The 26,631-nt window shown below is 45.5% G+C and overlaps 2 protein-coding genes across 5 annotated transcripts; both read left to right on the forward strand.

Moving 5' to 3' along the window:
- Positions 1 to 1,609: 1,609 nt before the first annotated feature.
- On the forward strand, positions 1,610 to 2,638 carry LOC124417411 (translation initiation factor IF-2-like). Its single transcript, XM_046904302.1, has one exon. The coding sequence runs from the start codon at positions 2,150 to 2,152 to the stop codon at positions 2,558 to 2,560; it is 411 nt and encodes a 136-aa protein (XP_046760258.1). The 5' UTR covers positions 1,610 to 2,149; the 3' UTR covers positions 2,561 to 2,638.
- Positions 2,539 to 26,497, forward strand: HIPK1 (homeodomain interacting protein kinase 1). 4 transcript variants are annotated; one of them, XM_040653013.2, is made up of 16 exons: positions 2,539 to 3,118; positions 3,285 to 4,362; positions 9,202 to 9,325; positions 11,464 to 11,583; positions 12,329 to 12,415; positions 13,267 to 13,451; positions 13,789 to 13,951; positions 14,303 to 14,525; positions 15,339 to 15,460; positions 16,977 to 17,111; positions 19,641 to 19,783; positions 19,938 to 20,120; positions 20,634 to 20,849; positions 21,112 to 21,350; positions 21,721 to 21,857; positions 21,984 to 26,497. In XM_040653013.2, exons 1-16 carry the CDS (start codon positions 3,046 to 3,048, stop codon positions 22,467 to 22,469), a joined length of 3,714 nt encoding a protein of 1,237 aa, XP_040508947.2. In that variant the 5' UTR covers positions 2,539 to 3,045; the 3' UTR covers positions 22,470 to 26,497. The 4 variants fall into 4 exon arrangements, with proteins under 4 accessions (XP_040508947.2, XP_040508949.2, XP_040508950.2 ...); XM_040653015.2 differs by having other exon boundaries at positions 19,644 to 19,783; XM_040653016.2 differs by lacking the exon at positions 16,977 to 17,111.
- The last annotated feature ends 134 nt before the right edge of the window (positions 26,498 to 26,631 follow it).

The following is a 26,631-nucleotide window of genomic DNA, read 5'->3' on the forward strand; positions in this document are numbered from 1 at the left end:
GTTTGAGTTGTTTATCTCTGTTCCACAGTTGAGAACCAAGCCCCAGTGGGATGAAACAGACTATAGAGGAGCTAGAAACGGAGCTGAGTTCCTTTTGGCAAGATTTCAGCACTGTTTTAACAAGCTGTGATCAAACACTGGTGTGTCACAAGGGCAGGGCAGGCTTATGGTTCTGGGAGCAGCTCTGCCCTGCTGAGCTCCTCCACACAGTGCAAGTCGAATTGCAGTACTGTGAAACAGTTTATTGGGCTCTAACTCAGTAGAAAACCTTGAAGGGGTGCTCTATGCTATGGAGAGAAGGAAACAGACTGTTTAAGTTACTGCAAAGATACAGAGGTGAAGTTTACCTATCTCCTGTGTTCCCCAGCAAACAGGTGTTATGATGTGGCGTTGTAGGGGACACCCCAATGTAGTGTTCCTAACTCTGCTTCCTATGCTACAGGGCTGAAGCACTTACAACAACTTCCCTGCTTCAGAGCTGCTTTAGGTTTTTGTAGCACCAGTTCCTGTGGTTGTTTTTTTAGGTAAGAAGGACATATCAGGGAAATCTGGTCTTCAGTGGACAAATAATGGGAGGAATTTTGTAACTTCTTATACGGTACGTCATACTGGGCTCATGTCAAGCTAACCTGAAGCCTAAACTCTCTAGTTTTGTGCTCTTTTTACTACTCTTTTGAGAGAATACCGGAAAGCATAGGAAAGGCAGGCGCTGATAATCCCCTGAGCTCCTTTCATGTGAGCTGCTGTCTGCATCTGGCTGTTTGGGGTGCATTGGCAATTCCTTCTGCTCCGTTTTTGCTCTCTTGCTGAAGTTGCCGCAGTGCCGACGTTTTCCTTACTGTCAGTTTGCACTTGGCCAAGTGCTGCCTCAGCACAAGCAGCCACGAGTGTGCAGTGACTTGTTTGGGAGGAACTTGACAGCGAGCCTGGGGGAGCCCAGCACTGTGAGCAGGTGCCTGGGAAGATAAGGAGCATATTCTAACTTCGCATGCGTGCTCCACTCTTGGCAGGCGTGCAGCACTGTGCAGAGCTGGCCCTGTGCTTGTTTTCCAGGCCAAGTGCGCACACACACACACGTACACACACACGGCTTGTAGTTTTACAGCAACAAGAGCAAAGCTGTCTCTTTCAGGCTTTTCTGCTGCTCGTGGTCTCGCTTGCCTATGTTGCATATTGACCCAAATCGTGGCTGCCGGTAGAGCTGTCCAGGGCTGTCTCATGGGGAAAGTTTACGCTTGGGTTTCTGCAAGGCAAAGACACTCACAGACCCCAAACTTTCCTTCTCTGTGGTGGTCCTGGGGATCATTTGGAAGCACACTTGTGTAACAGTGAGCAAAGATGAAGGCTCTGCATTCATAGATGGGAGCCTGTAGCAGCACGACTTGTCCCACCTGCGCTGGGCATAGCACTGTCGGTGAGCAGAGGCTGTAACTGATGGGGCTGTCACCTCAGAGGACCCCAGGAGTGCTTTCCTTCCTGGAGACCGCTGGCTTACGGTGCTTCCAGAGCTCTCGAGGTCTCAGAAGTGTCAGTGGAGTTACACTTCTTACACTTCTATGTGCAGCGGATGCTACTTGGTACTTTTAAAAGATGAACATCAGTCAGGGATGGCCCTGAGCTCAGTGCCACCACTCAGGGCGTTTTGTCCAAGGACTGAGGCCTGTCCCAGCCTTGCGAGGTCACTGGGCGTGCTGTGATCCTCAGGGCCATGTATGTGTTTTGTTACCATTGCAGCATTAACTGCTTCAGGCACAGATCACGGCCTGCCCAGCGATGCTCTGCTTACAGGCCTGGGCTCTCCTTGGCCTCAGGAAGCCCTGGATGAAGGCAGGCAGTGGCCTTTGGGTACTGCTGGCAGTCCCTCTGCCTTTCGCCCCACTCCCTGCCCTCCTGCTGAGGAGCACTGCATTGCACTTTGGTTTTTGTGTGCTTCTTTCTCCCCCCACCTCCCCCGCCAGCAGGCTGTCATAACCAGCCTCGGTTCCTCGTGCTCGTTGCACTGCAAGAGTAAACGTTACGTGAAGGTTTTTGAGGCTGTGCTACGGTGTTTGTAAGCTTTATTTTAAAATAAACTTCTGAGAGAAACCGAAAAGCCTTTGCTGTGGTATTGCTTTGACTCGGGGAGGCTGAAATAAGATGGCCCGAAGAGATGGTATTCACCTCGGCCCCTTCGGGAGCGGCGGAGCTGCGAGAACCCCGCACTGCCGCTCGGCCGCCCCGTCCCGCAGCACACCGGGGCCTCTCCCGGCCGCTCGGCGCCGCCCGCCCCCTTCCGCCTGGCGCCCGCGGTCACGTGGTCGGGCTCGGCGCTCGGCCCGCCTGGCCGGCTCGGGGCTCGGCTGCCTCAGTCTGGCGCCAGCGGCCGAGGGGCCCGGAGCGGCGGGAGCGCGGCGGAGGCGCTCGGGCCCGGGCGGCGGTCGGCGGCGGCGCGGAGCTGGGGGAGCCCGGCCGTGCCGTGAGGGCGCGGCGGAGCCTGGCGGCGGCGGCGAAGCGGCCTGGGGGCTCCCCCCGGCGTGCGCGGGCCGAGCGGGCCGGGCCGGCGGCCGCGGCGGGGCTATGATGCGCCCGCTGCGGGGCTCCGCACCCCCGCGTGTCCCCCAGGCAGCTTCGGCCCGCGGCTGAGAACCCCCCACCGGCGGTAAGCGGGGCGGGGGCGGCGCGGAGGCCCGGCCCGAGCGGGAGCGGGCCGCCCTCGGGCGGGGAGGGCCCGGGCCTGTGGCGGGCGGCCGCGCGGGGCCTGCTGCTCGGCCGGGCCTGCTTGTGGGCGGCCGCGCCCCGGACGGGCGGGCGGGTCGGAGCGCGGCGCTCCTGGCAACGGGCGCTGCGTGCTCTGCTGCGCGTCGCGGCGTTTCGGCGGGGCAGCCCCGGGGCTCCGGCACGGCGCTTTTCCGGCTGGATGCCGCCTCGGCTGCGCCGGGGTTCCTTCTGGCTCCGCCGTGGCCGTTAGGGAGGGAAACGGAAACAAACGACCGACCGAGACGAGCGGGCTGCTCCCAGCGCCCCCCGCTTTCGTGCCGGGTTCCGTCTTCCTGCTCGGCTCTCGTCATGCGGTCGGTTTTCCTCAGCCTTCGGGAAGTTGAGTGCAGAGCTGTCTGCGTGTTGTGCTGCGGGCAAGGAGGTAACACAGCAGTGCTGCTGAGGGCACCTTCACGATCGGCGGTTGCACGGATGGCTTTCCCAGGCGTTTGGCGGTGCTCTGGGAGATCCTTGGCATTACGTTTCTGGTTCTGATGGCACCCTGCTGCTGCTGAACGGTCCTAATGGGTTCTCCTCTCCTTCCTCAGGTATGGCCTCACAGCTGCAGGTGTTTTCCCCTCCGTCAGTATCCTCGAGTGCCTTCTGCAGTGCCAAGAAACTGAAAGTGGAGCCCTCTGTCTGGGATGTTTCAGGACAGAGCAGTAGTGACAAGTATTATACCCACAGCAAAAACCTCCCAGCAGCTCAAGGGCAAGCAAGCTCTTCTCATCAGGTAGCCAACTTCAGTGTCCCTGCGTACGACCAGAACCTCCTTCTCCCCGCTCCTTCGGTTGAGCACATTGTGGTTACAGCAGCTGACAGCACGGGCAGCAGTGCAACAGCATCCTTCCAGAACAGCCAAACCCTAACGCATAGGACCAACCTTTCTTTACTGGAACCATACCAAAAATGTGGATTAAAAAGGAAAAGTGAAGAGGTAGACAGCAACGGTAGTGTGCAGATAATTGAGGAACATCCACCTCTCATGCTGCAAAACAGACCTGCGGTGGGTGCTGCGGCCACGACCACCACGGTAACCACAAAGAGCAGCAATTCCAGCGGAGAAGGAGATTATCAGCTGGTCCAGCATGAGATCCTGTGCTCTATGACTAACAGCTATGAGGTCTTGGAATTCCTGGGCCGTGGGACGTTTGGGCAGGTGGCGAAGTGCTGGAAGCGTAGCACGAAGGAGATTGTAGCCATCAAAATCCTGAAGAACCATCCTTCCTATGCCAGGCAGGGCCAGATAGAGGTGAGCATCCTCTCTCGCCTGAGCAGTGAGAATGCAGACGAATATAACTTTGTTCGCTCCTATGAATGCTTTCAACACAAGAATCATACATGCCTTGTATTTGAGATGCTGGAACAGAACTTATATGATTTCTTAAAACAAAACAAGTTCAGCCCGTTGCCCCTGAAATACATCCGGCCAATTCTGCAGCAAGTGGCTACTGCCTTGATGAAGTTAAAGAGCTTGGGTCTGATACATGCCGATTTGAAGCCAGAAAACATTATGTTGGTGGATCCTGCACGCCAGCCCTACAGAGTGAAGGTGATAGACTTTGGTTCAGCCAGCCACGTATCCAAAGCCGTGTGCTCCACTTACCTGCAGTCGCGCTATTATAGGTGAGTAGCGACACAATGCTTGCTTTCAGAATGCTGCCCTGGCACAGGAAAGCTGATCTGATAGGGTGCCAGGGACTGGCTTCTGCAAATGCTTAACTCTTCTGCTGTTAGGTCTAGTTATGGCTGGGGGCCAGGGGAAGGAAATCATCAGCCTGGTCACTTTTCTGCCTGTTTCCTGGAGATTTGTGAAACTTGTGTGTAAATAAATGGAACTTCTGCTTTGCAAATGTGGCGTAGTATGCAGTCCACTGCCTTCCTCCTACCCCAGATTAATGCAGTGAGTTGATTAATTCTGTCACTAGTTTGTGATGTTGTGAGACCTGTAGTTCTATTTAAAGGGGGATGAGATGGATCTATGTTTCCCTTGGTGAGTTGTATAAATGTCTTCTGCTTTACTGCTAAGAATTAAAAAGAAAAAAAATCCTATTTTATGGGCAAACAAACTCAGAAATTGAGTAGGTAAAGCAAGCTGTACTTTTTCTTTCAATTATTCCTCAAGCTTGGTTCTGTCAATAAGAGTGTCAGTAGCCGTAGACTTCAATTAGCAGATGCACCTCTGCCATCAGAGGGACGTGAGCAGGTCTGTGCTGTGTGTGAGGGCTTGCTCTGTGTGAGCTCACTTGACACAGAACACAGCCAGTATCTGGTCCTTCCAGCTGGGACAGACAGGGCTGGGACACCCCACCCTGCCTTGCCCCTGTTTGATGTCTTTCCCGAGCTTCACTTTCAGGCCCTCTCTTGTTGTGGGCTTGTTCTGTTTGTTCCTCTTGCTCCCTCTGCTTTGTGTTCTGCTTCTTGCACTGAGTACCATCTTTCTGTGCTGTTTCCTTCAGGTCATACACCCTTCTCTTAATGCTTTCCTAATGATCTTCACTTAGCTTGTTGGCACCAATTTTTTCAATTCTAAAGTACTTATTTTTTGTAACTGCCATTGTCTTTTATGCACTATGACTCTGTTAAAACGCTTGCTTTCTAAAATGCATTATTAATTTTGTTGTTGTTGCGTTGACCGCTGATCAAGTCTGCTCTGACTTGCAACAGATGTGGGCAAAGCAGCCTGGGGAGGCTCATAGTGCTTTCCAGTTTGTAATATCACGCACACAAAAGCCAGATTGGCTGAGACAAAAGTAGCAAGGGCCGATAAGTATCTTGAAGGGGCTGCTGGGAAGGAAGCTGGCTGCTTGTCTTTGTGTGCAGAGCTGAGCTCAGAGCTCTTTCCGCCGCCCTCAGAGCAGTGACTGACGCTGCCAGGAGGGCGAGAACCTTAAGACTGTCTGCTCAACTGAAGTTAAGAACGCTGTGATGTGGAAATCTAATATTTAGATTGATATGTCATTAGCTTGATGGTGTTGCTTACTAAAATCCATGTTCCAGGAACTTAGGAAGATGGTGCGAAAGCCACTTTATTGTCAGCGAACTGGGTCACTTCAAACAATTCACATTAAATTCATGTTCAGTGAGCTCTAAGTTTGAGTTTTTTCAGTGCTGTCTTTAATAAAACAATACGGACCAATTCTTCATTTGGCTCTCTGTCAGCCATTAAGAATAAACTTGAAGTGTTCTGTGTTCTTTGATTTTATCGCCTGTTACTGGACTGAGTTTCCTGCAGAGAGCTCTGAAGCAGCCAAATCAGATGCCATAAGATAAATTTTCTGATGCATATATATGCCCTGGGGGGAAAAACATTCCTTTATTAATTACGCTCATTGCTACTGAGCAGTAATTCATCTTAGTTTGAATGAGACTGAGCTCTGAATAGGTCAGGAGGGAAAAACACCTCTGTGCATTTAGGAGCCATTGCTTTAACTTTCACATGATTGTTAAATGTGTGCTCCTCAGCTTGGGCTTAAGCTGTTCAACAGTGAGATGGGGATGGATGCTCTGCTGTGTTGCCTTCACAGACAGATTTGGCTGAACTGTTCGGTCCTTCTAGCTCTTACCTAGCAGTACTTGTTCACGCTGCTGTCTTGTTTTGAAGCCCTAATGCCTATTTTTATTGAATTCTTAACATCATACTTCCAGTTGGGGTGCAGTACTTGGTTTGTCAGGGCAACACTGTTAAGGGTTGGGGTTCTTTCTACAGGCATTCCTGCTGCCTCCACGGTGTTTCCCAGTCAGGAAGGGCAGTTTTCCTGCCATAGCATGGTAGACTTGGAGTGTTGTGAGGAATTCTTTGGCTCTCACACCTGGCATGGACTCGCAGCACACTAGCTCTGGCACTCACGCTTCTATGCAGTGACTTCTCTGCAGTCCTTGAGCTTGGTGTCTTCATTTAGGTGGCACTGAGCATCGAGGGAGCTGCCAGAATGGAGGACTGAGTGCTCCTTCCTTCTGCTCAGGGCTGTTTCCTGTTCCTGTTCCTATCCCAGCTGTGTTGGCTCGGGAAGCGGCAGTGTGTGCTGCCAGCTTGAACTTTCTCTGCTTGCTGATACAGCTCTGAGCAGCAGTGTTATTCACCCCATTGCTACCTGCAGTTGAATCATCTTTGTGTTACTGTTGTTCTTTACAAGGGGCAGGGCTGAAGGCCCATATGTGAGCATGGCATGTCCTGAAATGCTCAAACCAAGCCTTGGATTTTTCTGCTGCTGCTTTGAATCCCCTTTAGAGAGTGCCCAAGCAGATTTGCTAACTTTGGCAGTCAGAGCAGACTTGACAAGCACATAGGTAAAGAAAGAATGTTTGATTTCTTATTTCAAAGAGCTTAGGATAGTAAAGCTCACTTTAATCTTTGACAGGCCAGCTATGAAAGTGACCTGTGCCTGTTGTCCTGTTTCGACTCACATCTCATAAGGCCACTAATTATAGCAGTGTGAAAGAAGATGATAGATGATTTGCCAGCTCTGTCCTTGAATTGGAATGAAGTTGAGTGGCTTGTGAGGAGTTCATTTAAGTCCCAGGGAATAAAATGCATAGAATTTAACTTACTGTCTTTTAATATCGAAGTTTCAGTATATGTGTCTACCCCAGTGTGTTGTTAAATAACATCCAGGCCTCATTGCCACCAATTCTGTTGGCATCAGTGTGACTTTTCTTCATGTGTTTGAGAAGGCTTAGCATGTTCTGCATATTCCACAGGCCAATATTTTACTGTGGGCATTCCAAACCAAGGGATCTTATGCATGAAGTGTCCCTTTTGTGATGCTTCAGGTCCAATCTGAATTGGGAATTCCTGCCTAAGTAGGAGAATCTGGAGGATCAAAACAGTTTTTCTAGTAGACTGATGACACGTTGTGTTCTGAAAACCCAATGAGAGTGACTACACTGTGCTCACTGTGCTTGCGGAGGTGAAAGCACTACAGAAATGGAGTCCCCCTTAGCACCTGTTAGTCTATAGAGCACTGCATCTAGCTTCACCTCATTCTTTTACAATAAAGCTTTAGTGAAGATTCAGAATTGAAATATCAAGTATTTCTTATGTTGACACAATCGTATTTTCATGTATTAAAGAACTGCCTTCCTTTAAAGCTGAAGAGCAGGGTTTAGGAATGACCTCACTGCAGTCAATAGCCAGTCCAGTCTTCTGCCTTTTTCGGAGGCGCTGTGCCTGGGCAGCTGGGATGAGTGCTTTATTTTGGAGACTGGCTTATGGTAATTGTGTACAGTCACCTTAACCAAAAGCCATAGCTGTGTCACCGCAGCACAGAGGGTGGTTAATTGGAGTCACTTGTTGTGTGCAAACTGCTGGGAGGTATGCTTGGGTTGAACAGTTGAGGAAGGTGTTAGATCTGGTGACACCTGTGTGTTATGCAAACCATTTCAGAATTCTGTAGAAAGATCAGAATTGGTTTCAGAAGGCTTTTTTTTAACACCAGTCTCTAAAATATGGTACAATATAAGGGATGGCATGCTAGCCTTAGGACATGCTACCAAAGTCATGTCCAGAAAACCACTAGCCTGTAGTTCAGGACTTTTCTATCTTTGCTGTTGTGTTAGTTATGCATGAGAAGAGCAAGGTTTTAATGTTTGTACTTTCCAGAGTAAATTCCCATGCCAACCCACGTGGTTCTTGCAGCACTTGGGTTATATGCTGTATGCAAATATGTGACCAGAATTTCACCTAACAGAAAAGCATCAGTTTGTTTCAGAACTGTGTGTAGGTGAAGAGTTGTACTAAAGCATCATTTTGTGTTCTGAGTCAGTTCCAGAAGGAAATCTCCCTGAAATTCCAAGCTGTTGCAGAAGTCAGTCCTTCCTGCAGTGTGAGTTTTTTTCCATCACCTTTTCAGGGCAGTCCAGGCTGATACATTTTGCTTTAGGTGTGGCTTAGTGCACAGAAACCTGTAGCACAACCTTGCAGAGAAGTCAGAATATCCAGCTGTGTTCTTTTGATCTGTTTTAAACTCGAAACTCTCCAAACCCTGCATGAAGACCAGTCGACAGAAAGCAGGTGCCTCCCTGAAGAGCTTCTTTTTCTGGGTCTGCAGATGTGATTCCTTTCCACGTGCAGGCAGCTGGGTGACAGGGCAGGGAGACCTGCAGAGAAAAGTCTGAGCACCCTTTGCCAGGACTTCTCTTCCAAGTTCTGTTAGGGAAGGCTGTGTGTGGTCTCTGGGATGCCTCTGTCATATGTTATTAAACCAGTTGCTAGAGGAGTCACTTTGTCTCACAGTTGCATAAAGTTGGAGGGCACCTGGCAATAAAGCAGAATCAGCCATGCTAAGTGATAAAAAGGCAGTACCTGTTAGGACAGCTGAGGAAACATCTGCTTTAACGTGAATCTCTTAATTTCATGTGGATTTACTCAGATGGAGGAGCATTATCCAGAGAAATTATTAAAGAGCTATATTTTCTGAAAATTTTAACCCTCTTTTTTTCCCCCCTTCCTTCTGTTTTCAATAGGGCTCCTGAGATCATCCTGGGTTTACCGTTCTGTGAAGCTATTGACATGTGGTCGCTGGGCTGTGTGATAGCTGAGCTGTTTCTGGGCTGGCCTCTGTATCCAGGAGCCTCTGAGTATGATCAGGTGAGTGCATGGGGAGTGTGGGGATGTTCAGATGAAGCCACAGTGATCTGTTTCCAGACCCTCTGAACCCAATGTATCGTACATCAAATTTTATCCAAAATGAATCACTGTTGTCTGTCATCAGAATTTTCTGGCTGTGGTATTCCCACTGTTGGTCTGCTGTCACTGCACAGGAGAGCACAGCTCTGTGCATTTTACCAACTGTACTCATCCAACATAGAGTCAGTTGACAGTTCACCCCCTGTCTGCTCTTCCAAACCCAAAGGCTGTTGACGTACATTCCTGTCAAAACAAAAGGGAGGTGTGTGCTCTGTAATTTCAACGTGAGAGCAGCTTTTCCACCTGGAGACAAAGCTGGCATGCCATTCCTGTCCTGTTAGCACCTACAGCAGCCCTTATTTCTAATGCAAAGTGTAGGCCCACGGTGTCTCTGCAGTACAGGGGCAAGGGACTGCAAAGGCATTTTGCACTTATTATTTCTTTCTGTGGATTCTTAGCATTATTACCTGGGCTCGTCAGTTGCCTATAAAAGGGCAAAAAGTCTGTACAAGGGGTTTTTTGAGACTGACTTTTCCACTGTGGTTTTTGTTGGTGATGTCTTGTGACAACACTTGGTATAGTTTTCCTTATGTTACAGAGCACATAAAAGTAAGCTTTCAGACTTAGTAAGTTTATGGTATGGGCTAGGAAGCTAGCACTGTAAATTTCCAAAGGAAACCCGGTGGTACCTTAATGAGCAGAATGAGGTAGAAAATAACTAAGACACACCATGGTGGTTTCCTTGCACAGTGAGTTTTGTGTAATTCTGAGAACTTTATCTAGCCATGTAGGTGGGTGGGGAGGAGGTGCTTTTTCCATTGCTTAATAGCAGGATTTTGCAGTCCTTTGTGAGGCAGCATGGGGTGTGACTTCATGTGGTTGATTTTGATATCTGAATCGCCCTTGAAAAATAGAGATGGTTTGCTTTCATGTTTTCTGAGGTTCCACAGCAGCAAATGAAAGCTCAGGCAGAACTTCTGCAGGGACCTCTTAGGAATGAGTTCACAGCTTGGGATGGGTTTTACAATGATTGTTTAAACATTATTAGCTTAAAAGGAAGAGATAAGTCTCATAAGCCAGCAGATCACTTAGCTGAGCTACTGTGTGGATACCAAAGATAGTTGCCTGCAGATACTTCAGATTCACACTGGCATACATGGAAAGTGAATCAGTCGTTCTATCTGGCACACGGACTATAGCCATCCCAGTTATCACTGTACAGTATTCTGCTGCTCTGAAACAGTGGAGTAGGAGGAGTTTTGCAAATAAGACAAGAAACGTGCTAAAAAGGCTGTATATGAAAATCTGAACAAAGCCTGGTTACCTTAACACTGTGCTCCTAGCCCTTATTTTTATAAATTAGAATATTACTTGTTTTCTTGAAACTTTTAAATAGGCTCCTTCTGGGGAATAGTCGTGACAAAGGTGATGTCACGTTTCTCACTGTACTCCCGAAGAGCAAATATCAGTTGCAGTCATGTAACATTTAGAATACTTGGGAAAACGTACTGTTTTATAATAATGTACTGTTTTCTTTCCTTTGGAGATGCCTTTGTGCTTGGTATGTCCCTGCCTTGTGTCTTACTGATGCTATTGCAGCTGGTCAGGTGCATCTTCCAGATTTCTTATGATTTTGTTACATGTTAAATGTATTAAATGCTTTTGAGGATACAAGTGACTGGATTAGAGGTTTGGGCTTGCTTTCTTCATTAATGAGAGCTTTGTCATGATATTGTTGTGTGCTCAGAGTGCAGGCGGCCAATAAAAGCAGTGTTGCATGGATATTGCTAATAGCAGTGACTACTGATGTTACTTTATCTGTATCTCTAAAAGCTCACAGTCTGCTCATATGTACTGGGCAAAGAAGATTTCCATAAACCAGTGCTTATACAAAACCTAAAATTTTGGCAGATAATGTGACTGAACAAGTTAAATATCCTTATAAGTACTTGAGATAGTCTCTTTAATGTCGGTTATCTGAGCATTCTTTATTTGCAGGTTGCTTCCTAATAGCTGTGAACAAAGCTGGTTGATAACTGCTACGCTAAGCATCAGCTAATTATGTTGGGAGTCCTGATTCTTATTATTTTCTTTCCTAGATTCGTTATATTTCACAAACTCAAGGCCTTCCAGCGGAGTATCTTCTCAGTGCAGGAACGAAAACAAGCAGGTTTTTTAACAGAGATCCAAATTTGGGATACCCACTGTGGAGGCTAAAGGTTTGTCTGTCTTTTTAATGCCCAATTCTGTTTTGTTCACTGAGGACTTGCTATAAATCGACACCTGGCTTGTTAAGATTGGATTTGAAATGCCATTCAGATATCACTGATTTGTGTATTGCACTCCAGAAACTGTGCAGACCTCCTAGTGCTCATCTAACAATAGCAGCTATGAATGATAGCACCAGCAAAGAGTGGGTGTTGAAGTAACTGAGATAATGGTTGCTTATTATGGTCTGCTCAGTCTTGGAAGCATGTCATCTTGTTGTCATCTCCTGACAGTACAGAGTAAAGTGGGGAGCATTTCCTGATGGTGATTTTCAGCTGAACAGAGATTGGTTTGTGTACTGGCAGAGGACAGGAAGGAGTCAGATGTACATTTGATTTACTTCTAAGCTGAGCTGCAAAAGGAGGGAATTTTGTCTTTCTTTGGAAAAGGGAGATTAAAATATAGTCCTTTCCTAAATAGAGCTCTTCCGTTCTTTTCACATTAGTACTACCTAAGAAAGCCTTGAAGGGAACTGATCCAGTTGTTAATTCAGCTTTGGCAGTGAGTAATGAGTGGTATTTCCAGTTTCAGAGGGATGAGAACCCGTGACTGCTTGTGTTTGGCATGCTAGCATATGATTTATACTGAAGCAGGCAAAAGATGACCTGGCTCAATGCTTGTCATGTTGCTTTTTCTTTTTTTAGTATCTCAGTTTCTCAAAACTCCATTTATATTAACAAATGCTTTATTTAATAGACCCCAGAAGAGCACGAGTTGGAGACAGGGATAAAATCAAAAGAAGCAAGGAAATATATATTCAACTGTTTGGATGATATGGCGCAGGTACGTAGAAATACTGTAACACACAGACAACTCTTTTTAAGTACATACATTATTGGTGTCTTTAAAATGAGGCTCCTGAACCAGGACAGTCTTCTTCCACATATTATTGAGAACACTGATACAGGTTTGCCATGGTGCCAATTTGCATCAGAAATCACTGTATTAAAGGCTGTGAAAACGTTAATTATGAAGCAGTTAGAGATTTCCTGTTCTTGTTTAGGCTTTGATCTTGTGGATGCAACAAGTGTGCTTAGCCTGCATTGCTAGGAACAGCTTAGCTGCAGTCAAGTAGCAGGAAAGTTAAGCACCTGCAGATGTTTGTAGGATTAGGGCTCTTGGTGAGCCTTGGAAATCTGAGAGAGCATGTTGATTGGAACCACAGCTTGTTCCATTTTCCCATTCTGTTGTCAGAATTTATGAGGGAATATCTGAGTGTTCTTAATAGTATGAGGCCTTGAATCTTAAACATGTTGGTCTCCATTTTCTATTGATTTTGTAGTTATTATCATCAGTGTACATCTGCTCAGAAAATGTAGAATCTCACCAGTCAGTTTTGCTAGCCTCTTACAGCCCTGCAAAAGGGGGCACATTGCCAGGCAGTGGAGAATGAAGCCTGGTTGCTATCTATTGAGCAGACCAATTTCATGTTGAGATGAGAATGCTTGTGGAAGTTTGACTTCCTTCTTTAGAGTGAGCAACGGAAAAGTTTAATGCTAGTGCTGTAGTACCTAAAATTAAGCTGGCTAAGAGGCAGAAATGGTTTGTAAATATTTGTGTTTGATATGAAGTTACTGAATCGTTAAGCAGTAATGAGTGTAATGTTTGCATTCTACTCTAATTTTGTTTTCAAGGTGAATATGTCTACAGACTTAGAAGGGACCGACATGTTGGCAGAGAAGGCTGACCGAAGGGAGTATATTGATTTGTTGAAGAAAATGTTGACTATTGATGCAGATAAGAGAATTACTCCGCTGAAGACTTTGAACCATCCGTTTGTTACAATGACCCATCTGCTGGATTTCCCACACAGTAATCAGTAAGCTTCCTTGGATTTCCTGTTTTGTTTCAGGAGGTCAGGGTAGAAACACAGAATAGCACATTTCTACTTTGTGTCTGTACTGTTTTCTGCATTTTCTGGCTGATCTGAAAGCAGCAAAGGCATGTGGAAGGAAAGGCATGTTCATAAGCTTCCTTTTCATGTGTTATTACCTTCTTGTTTTTTTTTAAATACCTCCACACAGCCCTCCCCACCCCCCAAAAAAAAACAGTAAAAAGTCTAAACCTAAAAGCATATGCAGAACCTCAGAAATGTAATGTCTCTGTTGAGTTGCATTGTACCTAATCTCATATCTTCCTTCTGTCTTCTCTTTCAGCGTGAAATCCTGCTTTCAGAATATGGAGATCTGCAAGCGAAGAGTTAATATGTATGATACAGTGAATCAGATTAAGAGCCCATTCACAACTCACGTTGCTCCTAATACAAGCACAAATCTGACAATGAGCTTTAACAACCAGCTCAATACAGTACACAACCAGGTAGAGCATCTGCTAACTGTTTTGTGCTAATTGAAGAGCTTGCACAGTCTCATTTTAAACCCTCTGTCCTTTTCTGCAAAGCAGTATGTTTAAATCACATTCCAGAATTTGTAGTCTTGTCTTCAAGTCTTATTTTCCATAACTTAGGCCGAGGCAATCTATTTTTCACCTAATCACATTGGCCTGTCAGTTCAGCAACATAAGTGAAGTTGGTGCAGCTCATGTTTTCTTATGCTACCTTGGGCTTTTTACCTAAAACCTTTTCCTGGTGCTTGCTACACAGTATAGTCTTGACAATTCCTGTTTTATAACAAGTACAACTGATAAATCTGTAATGTTTTTGTTTTCTAGGCCAGTGTGTTGGCTTCCAATTCTACTGCTGCTGCTACTCTTTCCCTGGCAAACTCGGATGTCTCCTTGCTAAACTACCAGTCTGCTCTCTATCCGTCGTCTGCAGCACCTGTTGCAGGTGTGGCACAACAGAGTGTCTCCTTGCAACCTGGAACCACCCAGATCTGCACGCAGACTGACCCGTTCCAGCAGACATTCATTGTTTGTCCCCCTGCTTTCCAAAGTAAGCAGAAAAAAAAAACCCCTTTGTGTGCTACTGTGATTTCAGTTAGATTAAAATGAGAAATTGTGATTGACGTCGTGTTGAGAAAGTGCAGATCGCTCTCTGCATGTCACATCAGAACGAAGAGCAGAATCAGGTCAGACATTGGTAGACAGTTTGGTTCTCTTCCAGGTGAGCTTGAGCAGGTGGCAGTACCTTGCCTGCCTCAGTTGCAGCCTTCATCTGGTTGCTCAACCAGTTTTTCCCTCCGAACTGAACACAGCAGCATTCCTCAGAAAGCATTGAACAGAGTCAGACTTATCTGAAAATAAGAAAATGCCTTACCATGTTTTTTTATACCAAGAGTGAATATCTGCTTAAGTCAGTTCGCAATCACTGATTCAGTTGTGCAGTTTGCTAACAAGAAATGAACTGTCACAAACTGCAATTAAGTGAAGTTAGCACAAGCATAGGTCTGTTAAAACTGAAAGTTCTTCATTTATTTTTAAACCTGGATTGTGCTAGTCTGGAGTATTATTTATGGAATGGGAACTGGTGGTGTAGCAGAAGTAGGTGTGTGTGTGGATTGCTGGTTTCTGAACACAAGGCTGAAGAATTGCATGGAGCTTTTGAGAGCTGGTTGTCCATCGCTGTCCTCTAGCAATGGGGGTTGCAGAAGTATTTACTCCAGCTGGTGTTTCATTAGTAAGATTTTGTCAAAGGAAACAGTTTTTCTTCATCTGAACCTATATTCTTTCACCTGGTAGGAACTTGAGAAGAATAAATAGACATAAGTAAACCATCTTAGCTGTGATTTATTCTTGTCCTCCACAGCTGGACTTCAGGCAACTACAAAGCATTCCGGGTTCCCAGTAAGGATGGAGAATGCTGTCCCAATTGTACCACAAGCACCTGCAGCACAGCCACTGCAGATCCAATCTGGAGTTCTCACACAGGTAAAAAAAGATAAAATAACAACAAGAATTCCTGAGTTAACTGTATTTCCTATCAGTGTCCAGGAGAACCTGACTTACCTTCTGGTGCTTGGGGTGAATGCTGGGAGGTTCTCAGAACACTCCGAAAGGTTTAAATGCAGATCACCTCTAAGACAGTGTTTTCTTGTTTTGTTTTTCTGGAATATTTAAAGACTAAACTGTTTTACGTCACGTGCCTCCCTGGTTTTAGGAGTTTGGTTTAACAGCAGGAATAAATATGTACTTTCTAGCTGTTAAAAAGACTACCTTTTTACAACCTTATAGCTATCTGTAGTGTACATTTTTGTCTACACTTCAGAAATAAAGCAGCTCATTTTAGAAGAAATCTGTTCTGTGAGAATTGAGATCCCAGAAAGCAGAGGTAGCAGCAAAGATTTTTCGTGTTGAATTTCATCTTTAAGTGAAATTGTATGAATTCTTCTCCATTAGTTGCATTGTTAGTGTGAATTGATCTGCAGCAATGACATCCTTATTTCTGTTTGCAGTTTAAACAGCACGCAGTGTCAAAATTCACAGTGCATTCTAGAAATTGATGTTATAAACATCACTAATGTGACATAAATGAAAATAATTTTTATTTTAAAAAAAAATATTTCATATATACAGCGAGGGCCCAGTGATTCCTGAGTATTATTCACTGAAAAACTGTCATTGCCTTTAAAATTGAGCACAGCCCTTTGTATTTGTATAGTTTAAGCTTCTGCTGACATTAACACATACTGTATTAATTTTACTGTCCAGGAAGTGTGTCGTACTGCTGACCTACTTGCAGAGAAGCAATTTCAGATTGTTCAGTCCAAGTAACTTTGGTGGCATTCTGTGATCTCTGTTTTGTTTGGCAGAATTGTGCAGGTGACAGTATCCAAAAAGCAGAATATATTTGAAGGAAGCCCATCCTGAATCCAAACCTTAGTTCTCTCAAGAAGGCAAATTGTAAACTGAGAATCTAATTTTATGAGATATTTTAGGGATTAGTATTGGTAGTTTCTTGACAGTTTCATCACAAATAATTTTGCTCCTTAATAATATAAAAGACCTTTGGTGCCTTTTAATAAATGCCTTGTTTTTTTTCCAAGAGTGCTGTATGTGAATGTGGAGGTACGATACTGAAAGCTGTGTCCTGTTGGGGTGCAGTTTGTTATGGCTTAGTATGTAAAAACAGTGCAGTGTGCTCTCTGGGACCCGGTAAAATGTAATAGTAGCTGAACGCTATCTGGTATTTACTTCTCAACTGTGCCATCAGAGGGATGCTGTTCCCCAGTTCCCTGCTCCTCGTGTTCCCCCCAGGGACGTGTAATTGCTTAGAAGAACATGCCCAGGGGGTCAGAGTGTTGGTTTTACTGCACCCATTGCAATTCTGGAACTTACTCGAGCACCGTAAAATGCCAGTGAGGTGAAACCTTGTCTAGCCCTATTGCTGAACCCACTTACCTGCCTTGGTACGTTTGTTTCACTCACTGCCTGATCTACATTTCAGGGAAGCTGTACACCACTAATGGTAGCAACTCTTCATCCTCAAGTAGCCACCATCACGCCGCAGTATGCGGTCCCCTTTACTCTGAACTGCGCAGCCGGCCGGCCAGCGCTAGTAGAACAGACGGCTGCAGTACTGGTAATTGCCTCCCTTGATTGTGTTCACTAACTGAGTTTTTGTTTTAACTTAGACTTGCAGAGGGCATGGAAGCATGTGCCATCTTGTGGCTGTGTTCTCGCTACATCTTAATGTCTTGTTGTTTTCCTCCCCAACATTGCTGAAGCACTGTCTGACTCTGATGTTTAGTGTGGCTCTGTAAAGAATCCAGATCCATTGACTATTACTCTTTACTGGCCTAGTATTACAAAGCTCTTCTAAGCTAGGCTGTAGAAGAGCTACGATTGTTCTTGTTCTCTGCTTACTATCCTATCTTTGCCTTTTGATTGCTGAATACAAAGGAATCAGTCTTTAGCTCGATTCTGCTACAGGTACCTGGATGGCCAGAACTTGAACTACCTGGCAAGTTAGCTGCCTGCTTTGTCTCAACACCTGTAAAGCTGCTTTGTGTGTAGAAATGTGTCAGGTGGTTAAGCACAGGCTAAAGCCTCTAATGACAGCCAATTCTGTAGCATACTGCTTTAGGAGTCGATTTCTCTTAATCTCTGTTTGCCACTGACAACAACGTTCTGGCCTTTTGTTATTCGTAGCCAACCACAGGTAGCTTGCTTCATCCAAATAAAGACACTGTTCTTCACAGATACTTTCAGTTCATACCTATTTCTTGGTTGAAATTAAAGGTGAGCTGTATCAGAAATGCCACTAGATAGCGCTTAGGCTATTTGGAACTACAAAAAAACAGCGGGGGAAGTAAACACACCTTTAGGAAATGCTTGTTTTCAAAATTGTCCTCTTTGTGTCGATTTGGCACCTGCACCACTACAACTTTGTGTCAGTGCCACAGAGAAGTCATTGTCAAACTCCAGAATCAGATCAGTGAAGCTTACGAAAACATTGCGGTGCACTGAAGTGCTGGTATCCTCACATGTCCTTCAAAGCACATTCCATTTCTTCTGTGAACCATGTTGTTTCTTGTGGCTTTAGAGTGGTAGTTTGAGTGTCATTTTCTTCCAAGACGGAGACCTCTCCCAAAGTGGAATTTGCTCAGGCCATACGTGTATGGAAATGAAATCCTGCTCGTTTGAGTTCTGAACCGAGCGAAGTGCTCCCTGTCTCGGAGGAGGGGGAAGGCAGGAGGAGGGGTTCTCCTGGGTCCCAGCTCTGAGCTGACAGCTCCAGGGATGCATCTCCTTTCCTCCTCTTGCGTTTTGATTGCCGAAAGGCTGCGCTCTAGGCTCTGAAAACAGCAAGGGGTGACTGTAGCAGAGCTTGGCACACAAGTGAGATATTAGTGATGTTTTCAAAAGTGGACGTTTGATTCAACAACAGGCAAATTAGATCTGCTCTCCTGTGCGTGTACGGCGGAGTTGCCGCTCAGCTCCCCCATACAGCAGTGGGAGTCAGAGCCGGCTCCGAGCTGCCAGCCTGGATTCTGAGCTTCCCCGGAGAACTTACCATTCCTGTTTGGATTCTGGGAGCCTTTGGAGTGAATTTGCTCACCTTTAGTGCTTCCAACACTTCTCCCTGCTGCTTCCCCTCAGTTTGCATTAGCCATTTGCTAAGCTTTGCGTATTTTTGTCCTTCCTCTGTCAAAACAGTTCGTCGCTTGGAAGGCCCGGTTTCTGCCTCTCATTGGGAATTATATATCTTGCTGTATTAAACTCTCTGCTTTGTCTTGTGCAGGTGTTGGCTTTTGGAAAGACGCATGGTGTGACTTTTAACATATTTCTCTTTATTATTTTTTTTTTAATATTATTGTTATTCCGCTTGTGTTGGCAGAGGTTTTCGCAGTTCTCTGCTTTGAAGGCTTCTTGTTTGGAACCGGTATTTGTAACGCGTGGATCTGTTACTTGCAGAAATACTTTGTTTAAAACAAGCAGCATTTTTATAGTTCAATGTGCAATAAAGAAGCAGTTTCAAAACCTAACTTCGCAGTATTGTACTGCAGAATTTAGGTCATTGTTGGCTTTTTTTGCAGAACGTATTGCATTTTGTCAATTTGAACAGGAACTTTGATAGTACCAATGAATGAAAAGTAGCTTCCTGTACCTCCCAAATCACTAAATGTTTTTCTCACCATGGCTTTTCTTTACTACTTCAGTTGAGGAGGCATAACTTTCCATGATGGCAACGCTATCTCAGCTATGAGATAGCTGTCATAGTATGAGCCCTGTCATCCAGACAAACAGAAAGGGCCAAACTGCCTTTGTAGTATAGAATCTTTCAGCAGAGCAGCGTGCAGAAGCTCACATGCAAAGTAGTCCAAAACATTCATGATGCATCCAGCAATACAGTGCCTGGCTGCATTCTGCAGTACAATATGTCACTTCTTCCCAGTGGCATTTGGGCTACGAAAGGTTAGCACAATGTCAGGAGAAGCTTGTTTCTCTCTTTTTTTTGTACTGAGACCTTTTGAGAAAGTGCAGTGATGTGCCCTTATCTCTGCAAGTTAACAATCTGCGTAAGTGCATTTATTGCTTGGAACAGCTCACTCTGTCTCTGTAGGAACTGAAATCTAGTGAAGCTCTGTATCTGTTTGTTGTTTTGCAGCAGGCCTGGCCTGGGGGAACCCAGCAGATACTGCTTCCTTCCACCTGGCAGCAGCTCCCAGGGGTTGCCTTGCACAATTCTGTTCAGCCAGCAGCTGTGATTCCAGAGACGATCGGCAGCAGCCAGCAATTAGCTGACTGGAGGTAGGAACTACGTGGGGTTCAGTCCCATGTGCTGCACTGCACAGAATTTCTCCCTCCCCTTCAAAGTCACACAGGGGCTCAGTGCAGCTGTGCCTGCGCTGCAGTGCCTGCAGTGCTGTCATGGAATTTGGATCTTGTTTTTTTTCTGCCCCAGGAATGCACATTCCCATGGAAATCAGTACAGCACCCTCATGCAACAGCCATCGTTACTGACCAACCATGTGACGTTAGCTACAGCGCAGCCTCTGAATGTTGGAGTTGCTCATGTTGTTAGGCAGCAGCAAAGCAGCAATGTTCCAGCAAAGAAGAACAAGCAGCCAGCACCAAGCACAGCCAAGTAAGGCTTTGTCTTTCAGCCCTGGAGAGACTGGGTGTGTTGTGCAGGTTCTTTTGTGGTGTGAAAAACTTCTTAGCATCACAGAATTACTGTCTGTGTAACTTTTTAATGTGCTACAGTTGCTTTTAAGTATGTCTTGGATAGAGTGATCTAAGTTTCAGTGAGAGTGCAAGGACTGTGGTTGACCAAGTGCTTTACTGTATGGGTCAAAGTGAGACTTCATGCCTTCAGAGTGTGTTGGTGCCATAGTATACGACTGGTAGAACCAACAGCTGACTGACAACGGGCAGCACATAAGAGTCAGTCCTGATCAGAGCATTCCTGAATGCATTGGTCCCTTCTGGGACGCATTCCATGGTGTTTTCCTGTATGAGTGTCTGCACTGAGGTTCTCTTTGTGTTTTTCTTTTTGTACTGTGCTCCATCCTGCTGGAGGCTGACTGTTCTTAATGCTGGTGTTGATTTGTTCTGGCCTGCTGACATGCAGCTGAATACTGCTTTGCTTTTCCTACAGGTCCAGCTCCACTCTAGAAACTGTGCCCACTCAAGTTTACTCTCTCATTGGGAGCAGTCCTCTGCGCTCCACATCCTCCTCCTCCAACGTGCTCGTCCCAGTGCAGGAGCAGCACCAGCCCATTGTGATCCCAGACACTCCAAGCCCTCCCGTCAGCGTCATCACCATTCGCAGTGACACTGATGAGGAAGAGGACAGCAAATATAAACCTGCCAGGTAGGAAATTCATTTAGGCAATTAGTACTGATAGGTCCTGAGCTGAGCCCAAGCATCAGGAAGAGTGGAGACAGTTACATGCAAAGCCCTGCCTCGGCTAAGAACCGCTGCATAAGACAGAAAATGCTGCGTCATGTTCACTGCATTGTTTGTCTCTTAATTAACCAGATTACATATGACTAGGAGGAGGGTATGAGATCTGGAGGGGAGATGTCTTGTGGGAAAAGCTAGAATGTCTCCTGTTTGTCTTTTTTCCCTGCAGTTTGGGTATGAAGCAGAGATCCAATGTCATCAGCTACGTTACTGTTAATGACTCCCCTGATTCCGACTCCTCCCTGAACAGCCCCTATGCCACAGACCCACTTTCTTCTCTCAGGAGTACAGGTGGTGCCCTGGAGCTGCCAAGCAGAGGAGCAGCTGACAGCTCCAACTCTCGGACTATCATTGTGCCACCATTGAAAACACAGCTCAATGACTGCATTGTAGCTACCCAAGCTTCAGGTAGATATGCTCTCATAGCTCACTGTGCTCAGTGGTTTTTTCCAGGGCTTAGATGTTGGGCTTGGATACTGTCTCATTCCTGACAGCTTTATCCTCACAGTTTTTAACTGTCTGCTTTAGGTGTGATGTTCTGAGAATGCAAGCCTTGGTCTGTTTTTAGTGTCATTGATACATTTACCTTTCATGTATATTTGGCTGCATTCATTTAGAAAGGTCTTTTCTTGTGCCATCAAATTTTAAGTTGTAATTGAAGAAATAGCTCTGTTACAAAAGTAGGCGCTATGTTCTTCAGTTACCTAAGCTGGTTGGCATAGTGCATACGTGTGCAGCGTGAGAAGGAAGAAGGGATTAAACTGATGAAATCTTTCAGGCATCCTGAGCAACACCAGTAAGACCAAGCCCGTGGCCTCTGTGAGTGGGCAGTCATCAGGATGCTGTATAACACCAACTGGGTACCGACCACACCGCGTGGTAGCAAACGGTGTGCAGCCTCTCAATCTCAGCCAGGTAAGCACTGTGTGACGTTTCCTGGCCATTGTCTGTCCTGCTGGGTGTTAATGGAGAGGCTCTGGCTGAACCTCTCATTGCTCCCCGAGGTTACTTGTTGACTTTTTTTCCTCCTTCTCCCTGCAGAACCAGCAAACTACAGTGCTGGCCTCACAGGAGAGAAGTGGAAATGCAGTCCCACGTAGGCAGCAAGCTTATGTGGCACCCCTCACATCAACTATTTCTCAGGCTCCCTACACGTTTCAACACAGCAGCCCAGTGCATCCCCACCTGGCAGCAGCGACTGCGAATGCACACCTGTCCAGCCAGCCACATATGTACACTTATGCTCCAACTACTGCTGCAACGTTGGGCTCCACCACCTCCATCGCCCATCTCTTCTCCCCTCAGGGCTCCTCACGGCACACCCAGTACGCTGCCCACCCCAGCACACTTGTCCACCAGGTCCCTGTGAGTGTTGGTCCGAGTCTGCTGACTTCTGCAAATGTTCCACCTGCCCAGTACCAACACCAGTTTGCTCCCCAGTCCTATATTGGTGCTTCCAGAGGATCTGCTATTTACACTGGATATCCGCTGAGCCCTACAAAGATCAACCAGTACTCATACTTATAGTTCTTGGTAGAGCAATTCCTGTCCTGCAACAGGCTGGAGCGATTGGAGAAAGATTTCAGGTGAATCTTTACCTGGTAACGACTGCCTGGTTTTTGTTTCTCCCTTCTCTGGTTGTATGTTGTTCAAAAATGTCTCTAGTGAGTTCAGTCACTAACCGAGCAGCATGCTTTGTTACCAGTGCAAGGGTCACTAATTGAGTTTTAAAAATTTTACTTACTTTTTATAGATGCTTTTAAAAGTTCATGGTCACATTTATTTAAAATTGTTGTGCTAATGGAAAGAGGAGGGAAGATCAGCATCTCGGAAGCCAGATCCCGATGATTTTTTTAACTTGTATGATTTAAATGAGAAGATCAGCAGATAATTTTTCAGCAGCTTGCACAGATCCATATTGCCACTAAAAACGTAATGCACGTTTATCTCTTTGTGCTGCCAGGGCAGTTCTAACATCCAGTCGAGCGTTTTAACTTTTGTTCCCTTTTTCACTTTAACAACTCGCTGGTTTTGAAAAGCCATTCCATCTCCGTGTGTTTCTGTCCAAGGTTTTGTTTACATCTCTGCTTTGTTCGAAGTGCTGGGAGGGGCAGCTGCCTCGTCCTGCCCACAGCATATATTCAGGAATCAACAAGAACTCAGCCAGAACCCTGGAATCTCTTTTGTTTTCCTGAAAATTCTTTGTTTCCATAACACAACCGAATTATTATCGCATTCATTGGAGAATTCCCTTAGGTTGTTCAAACCGTATTCGAGGTCACACTGTGTAACAGAACTCAACACCTTTACGAGGATGCTGTAATCTTCGGTTGAGATTGAATTGTGCCACGCTGCTCTAACATTTGCATTCTGCAGCGTTAGATGCTGGCCCAATAACAGAGCTGGATGCCTTCACAGAAGCGCAGGGCTTTTTTGGTTCTGGTTTTTTTTTTTTTTTCCTTAATATTTTTCTTCACGTGATTCATTTCTGAGGGAGTCGAACAATTTGAAATACAATGAAACATCACTGTATTGGTGTGTACAGCTTTTTATACTCCTGTGACCATATCCTCCTGGATATGCCAACAGCTTCCTTAAAGCGCTCTTACGAAGACTTGTATACAGTACGTGCATGTAGGAATTGCAAAAAAAAAAGAGGAAAAAAAAGAGGAAAAAAAAAAAGAAGAAAAAAAAAATCCAGATTTTAAAGTTTATTACTGAATTTAAAACTATTTTAGAAGTTTTGTATTGGTGGTGTTTTAATATTTTACAGAAAATGAAATATGTACATATTGATTAGAAAAATATAACAAGCAAAACTTCCTGCTAACCCCAAACGTTCTGTCTTTGTAATCAAGATGTGTAGTGATGATACTTGAACTCTGTACTTAGTGTTTGTCTGATTCCTGAAACGTCCCTGGGGATGGAGTTTGATGTATCCTTTGTATTTAAACCAAAATGAATTGATTCGTGTCGGAATGTATGTGATATAATGCAATGGTTAGAGCTCATCACTGTAGCACTGAGAGAGGAGTAGAGCTTCACGAGAGAAAAGGATACTTTCAGATTTGTTTTGCACAGGTATGTGTGATGAAGAGTTGTTTGGTGTGTCCCCTTATTGTAGTGCCTTAAATGATGATGTAGTGTGAATAGAGTTTACAGTGAGCTTGCCTTATGAGGGACCAGCAAGCCCCCGTCGAATTGAAGCAATTCACTACGCTTCCCACAGCAAGAACAGCAGTCTGTTGCATAGGTGCATTGTTCTCAGTTTTAATGCTGTCATAAAAGCGACGTTTTTGTTTGGAGTGAAGCAATGTTCCCTTACAGCTGTTCCTGGAAATGGCACATGTCCTGTTAGCTGTCTGTCGGTGCATTTCGAATAGGGTAGTGCTGGGAATGCATTGGAATGTTTAGTCTCATATTGCAGAAGTGATTAAATATGTGCAATCACTTTTTATTAGATTAGTATGGCGTTACCTTCCCCCACGTTAATAGTAGACATTTCCTGTAAAATATTGCTAGCTTGGTGATAGGATATTTATACCAAAGAGAGCCTGCTGTAAAGCACATAATACCATTAAGAAGTTTTCTAATGCTGCTGCTAATGTGGAGTTGTTGGGAAGGTGTCAGCTGAATGCCTGTTAGTGTGCAGAGGAAATACAACCATGCTTTGTTTCCTTGGGTCCCTGGTGCCAGGAATTATTGCTCATCTCCAGCACGCACACCAGGACGGTCCGGGTGGAAGCCAGGCTGGCTCGGGCAGCAGTGTTACGCAGCAATAAGAGGTTTTGGTAACCTTGAATCCCAGTTATAGCCCGTCCCAGTGGAAGACGGCCCGGTTCTCTGACAGCACACGAAAAGTGCAGAATTAACTTCTGAAATTCCATAGAATTGATGGAAGGAGGTCTGGGCTGACCTGACACCGACGAACCGTTGAGGTTTGGTGCCTCTTTCAGCAGAGGGCTGAAGGACTTCGGAGCTGGACGGTAGCATTAGTGACGTAGTTTGGTGTGTTTGTAGTCAGAGCACTTCTGTAGCTGTGAGGACACCCAACGGATTGTGCTGTTTTACATCATTGGTGTCAACAACGCCCTTTGTTGCCGTAAGCACTTTCTTGTTTCCATATTACGTTGCTTGTTTGCAGTACTTCCCTTCAGATACCTCCTGGGTACAGAGTTGTGCCTTTCCATCAAAGGCAAAACAAGTTGCAGTTCCTGTGTTTCAGGAAAGCTTTATGTCCTGTACATAAATAGGAAATGTTGTGTATGAAGTCCAAATTGGAAAACAATATACCAGCAGCAAAACGTGCTGGGAATTTGGGTGAGACCTTCCCACTGCCCCCAAAAAGTAGATGAAAATGACCATTAATGCTATTCAGATGTATTCACAAAGCACGGCACCATCTCTTGCACTGTCCATGTTTCCAAAAGCATTGGAACAAAAAGGACGAGATGGGAGTGACACTGGAAGGATGAAACCTCTGTTACAACAAATCTGTTTCCCCGAGGGCTCCTCTTGTGTCAGACACACAGCGTAAGGCAGATGGACAGAGCTGCCCAGACTGGAGCAGCTTTCCATCCCGGTGTGCTGCTCTGAGCCCAGGGAGGAGCTGCATCCCTCCTGCCCGTGCATAGCCGGCTTTCCCATTAGCTTTGATAGCCAACTGTCCTCGTTTCAGAGCTGCTGCACAGCTTTCGCAAACGAATGCTCTCTGGATCGAAATTGGAGTCCTCTTTAATTTCTTTTAAGCCCATTTTGGGACTCCCCGTTTGAACATTGGATGACCGTGGTCCCACCCGGATCCCTCTGTGCGATCCATGAACTGAAATCAGAGTTGTTCCTATGGGCGATCTGCACTCACAGCTGTGACAGCCACTGCAGAGGCGACTCCCGAGCCTCCCTGCTTAGCACCTAATTGATGGGATGCAGTAATTAACCTCTGACTCAGCGATTTCTTTTAGTACATTAAACTAAATTGCTTCTAAATGACAGGATTGGCACAGCCCTGCTTTCTTTTATTTAAAGTTCTGAATGGTGCCGCATGTCCACATGGTTGTTTGTTGCTAAACTTTATATAAATGTGTGATTTCAGATTCAGCTTGGAATATATCTATCTCACTACATGTAGCAGTACATTATATGTAATGTTAGTATTTCTGCTTGGATCCTTGATATTGCAATGGAATTCCTACTTTACTAAATGTATTTGATATGCTAGTTACTGTGTACAACTTACCTTTCTTTTCTGGTTGTGCTCTTCCTTTTTACAAGCCGGTAGGTGCAGGTAGTTCCTGACATTACTGATCTATGTTTGTATTGCTGATGTACTTAGGGGGTATGTAAAAATCATTTTAACAAAAGAAATAGCTATTTAAAAATTTAATACTAACTATATGGGAGAAGGGTCCATTGTGAAAACATAGTTTATCTTTGGATTCAATGTTTGTCTTTGGTTTTACAAAGTAGCTTGTATTTTAAGTATTTTCTACATAATATGGTAAAGATGTAGAACAATTGCAATGCATCAATAAAAAGGGTTAATTTTCTGTACTCAATCCCTGGGCTCTCTCCGTCTCTCGGTGCTGCGCGCCGCCGGGGGGAGCCCGGGATGCTGCGGAGCCGCCGGAGTTAAAGCGCCCGGGGCCGCCTCTCTCCCCTCTTTCCATCTGGATTCAATAAGGGCTGCGAG

Source organism: Gallus gallus, chromosome 26 (assembly GCF_016699485.2).
Source record: "Gallus gallus isolate bGalGal1 chromosome 26, bGalGal1.mat.broiler.GRCg7b, whole genome shotgun sequence".
NCBI classification, from domain to species: domain Eukaryota; kingdom Metazoa; phylum Chordata; class Aves; order Galliformes; family Phasianidae; genus Gallus; species Gallus gallus.

What these genes read in the sequence shown, in the direction of transcription:
- LOC124417411 (XM_046904302.1), top strand. Translation starts at nt 2,150, where the DNA reads ATGGTATTCACCTCGGCCCCTTCGGGAGCGGCGGAGCTGCGAGAACCC.
- HIPK1 (XM_040653013.2), top strand. Translation starts at nt 3,046, where the DNA reads ATGCGGTCGGTTTTCCTCAGCCTTCGGGAAGTTGAGTGCAGAGCTGTC. An exon ending in GTTTGGATGATATGGCGCAG is followed by an intron (nt 12,416 to 13,266) that starts GTACGTAGAAAT and finishes TTTGTTTTCAAG; the next exon opens with GTGAATATGTCTACAGACTT. An exon ending in AATCTGGAGTTCTCACACAG is followed by an intron (nt 15,461 to 16,976) that starts GTAAAAAAAGAT and finishes TCTACATTTCAG; the next exon opens with GGAAGCTGTACACCACTAAT.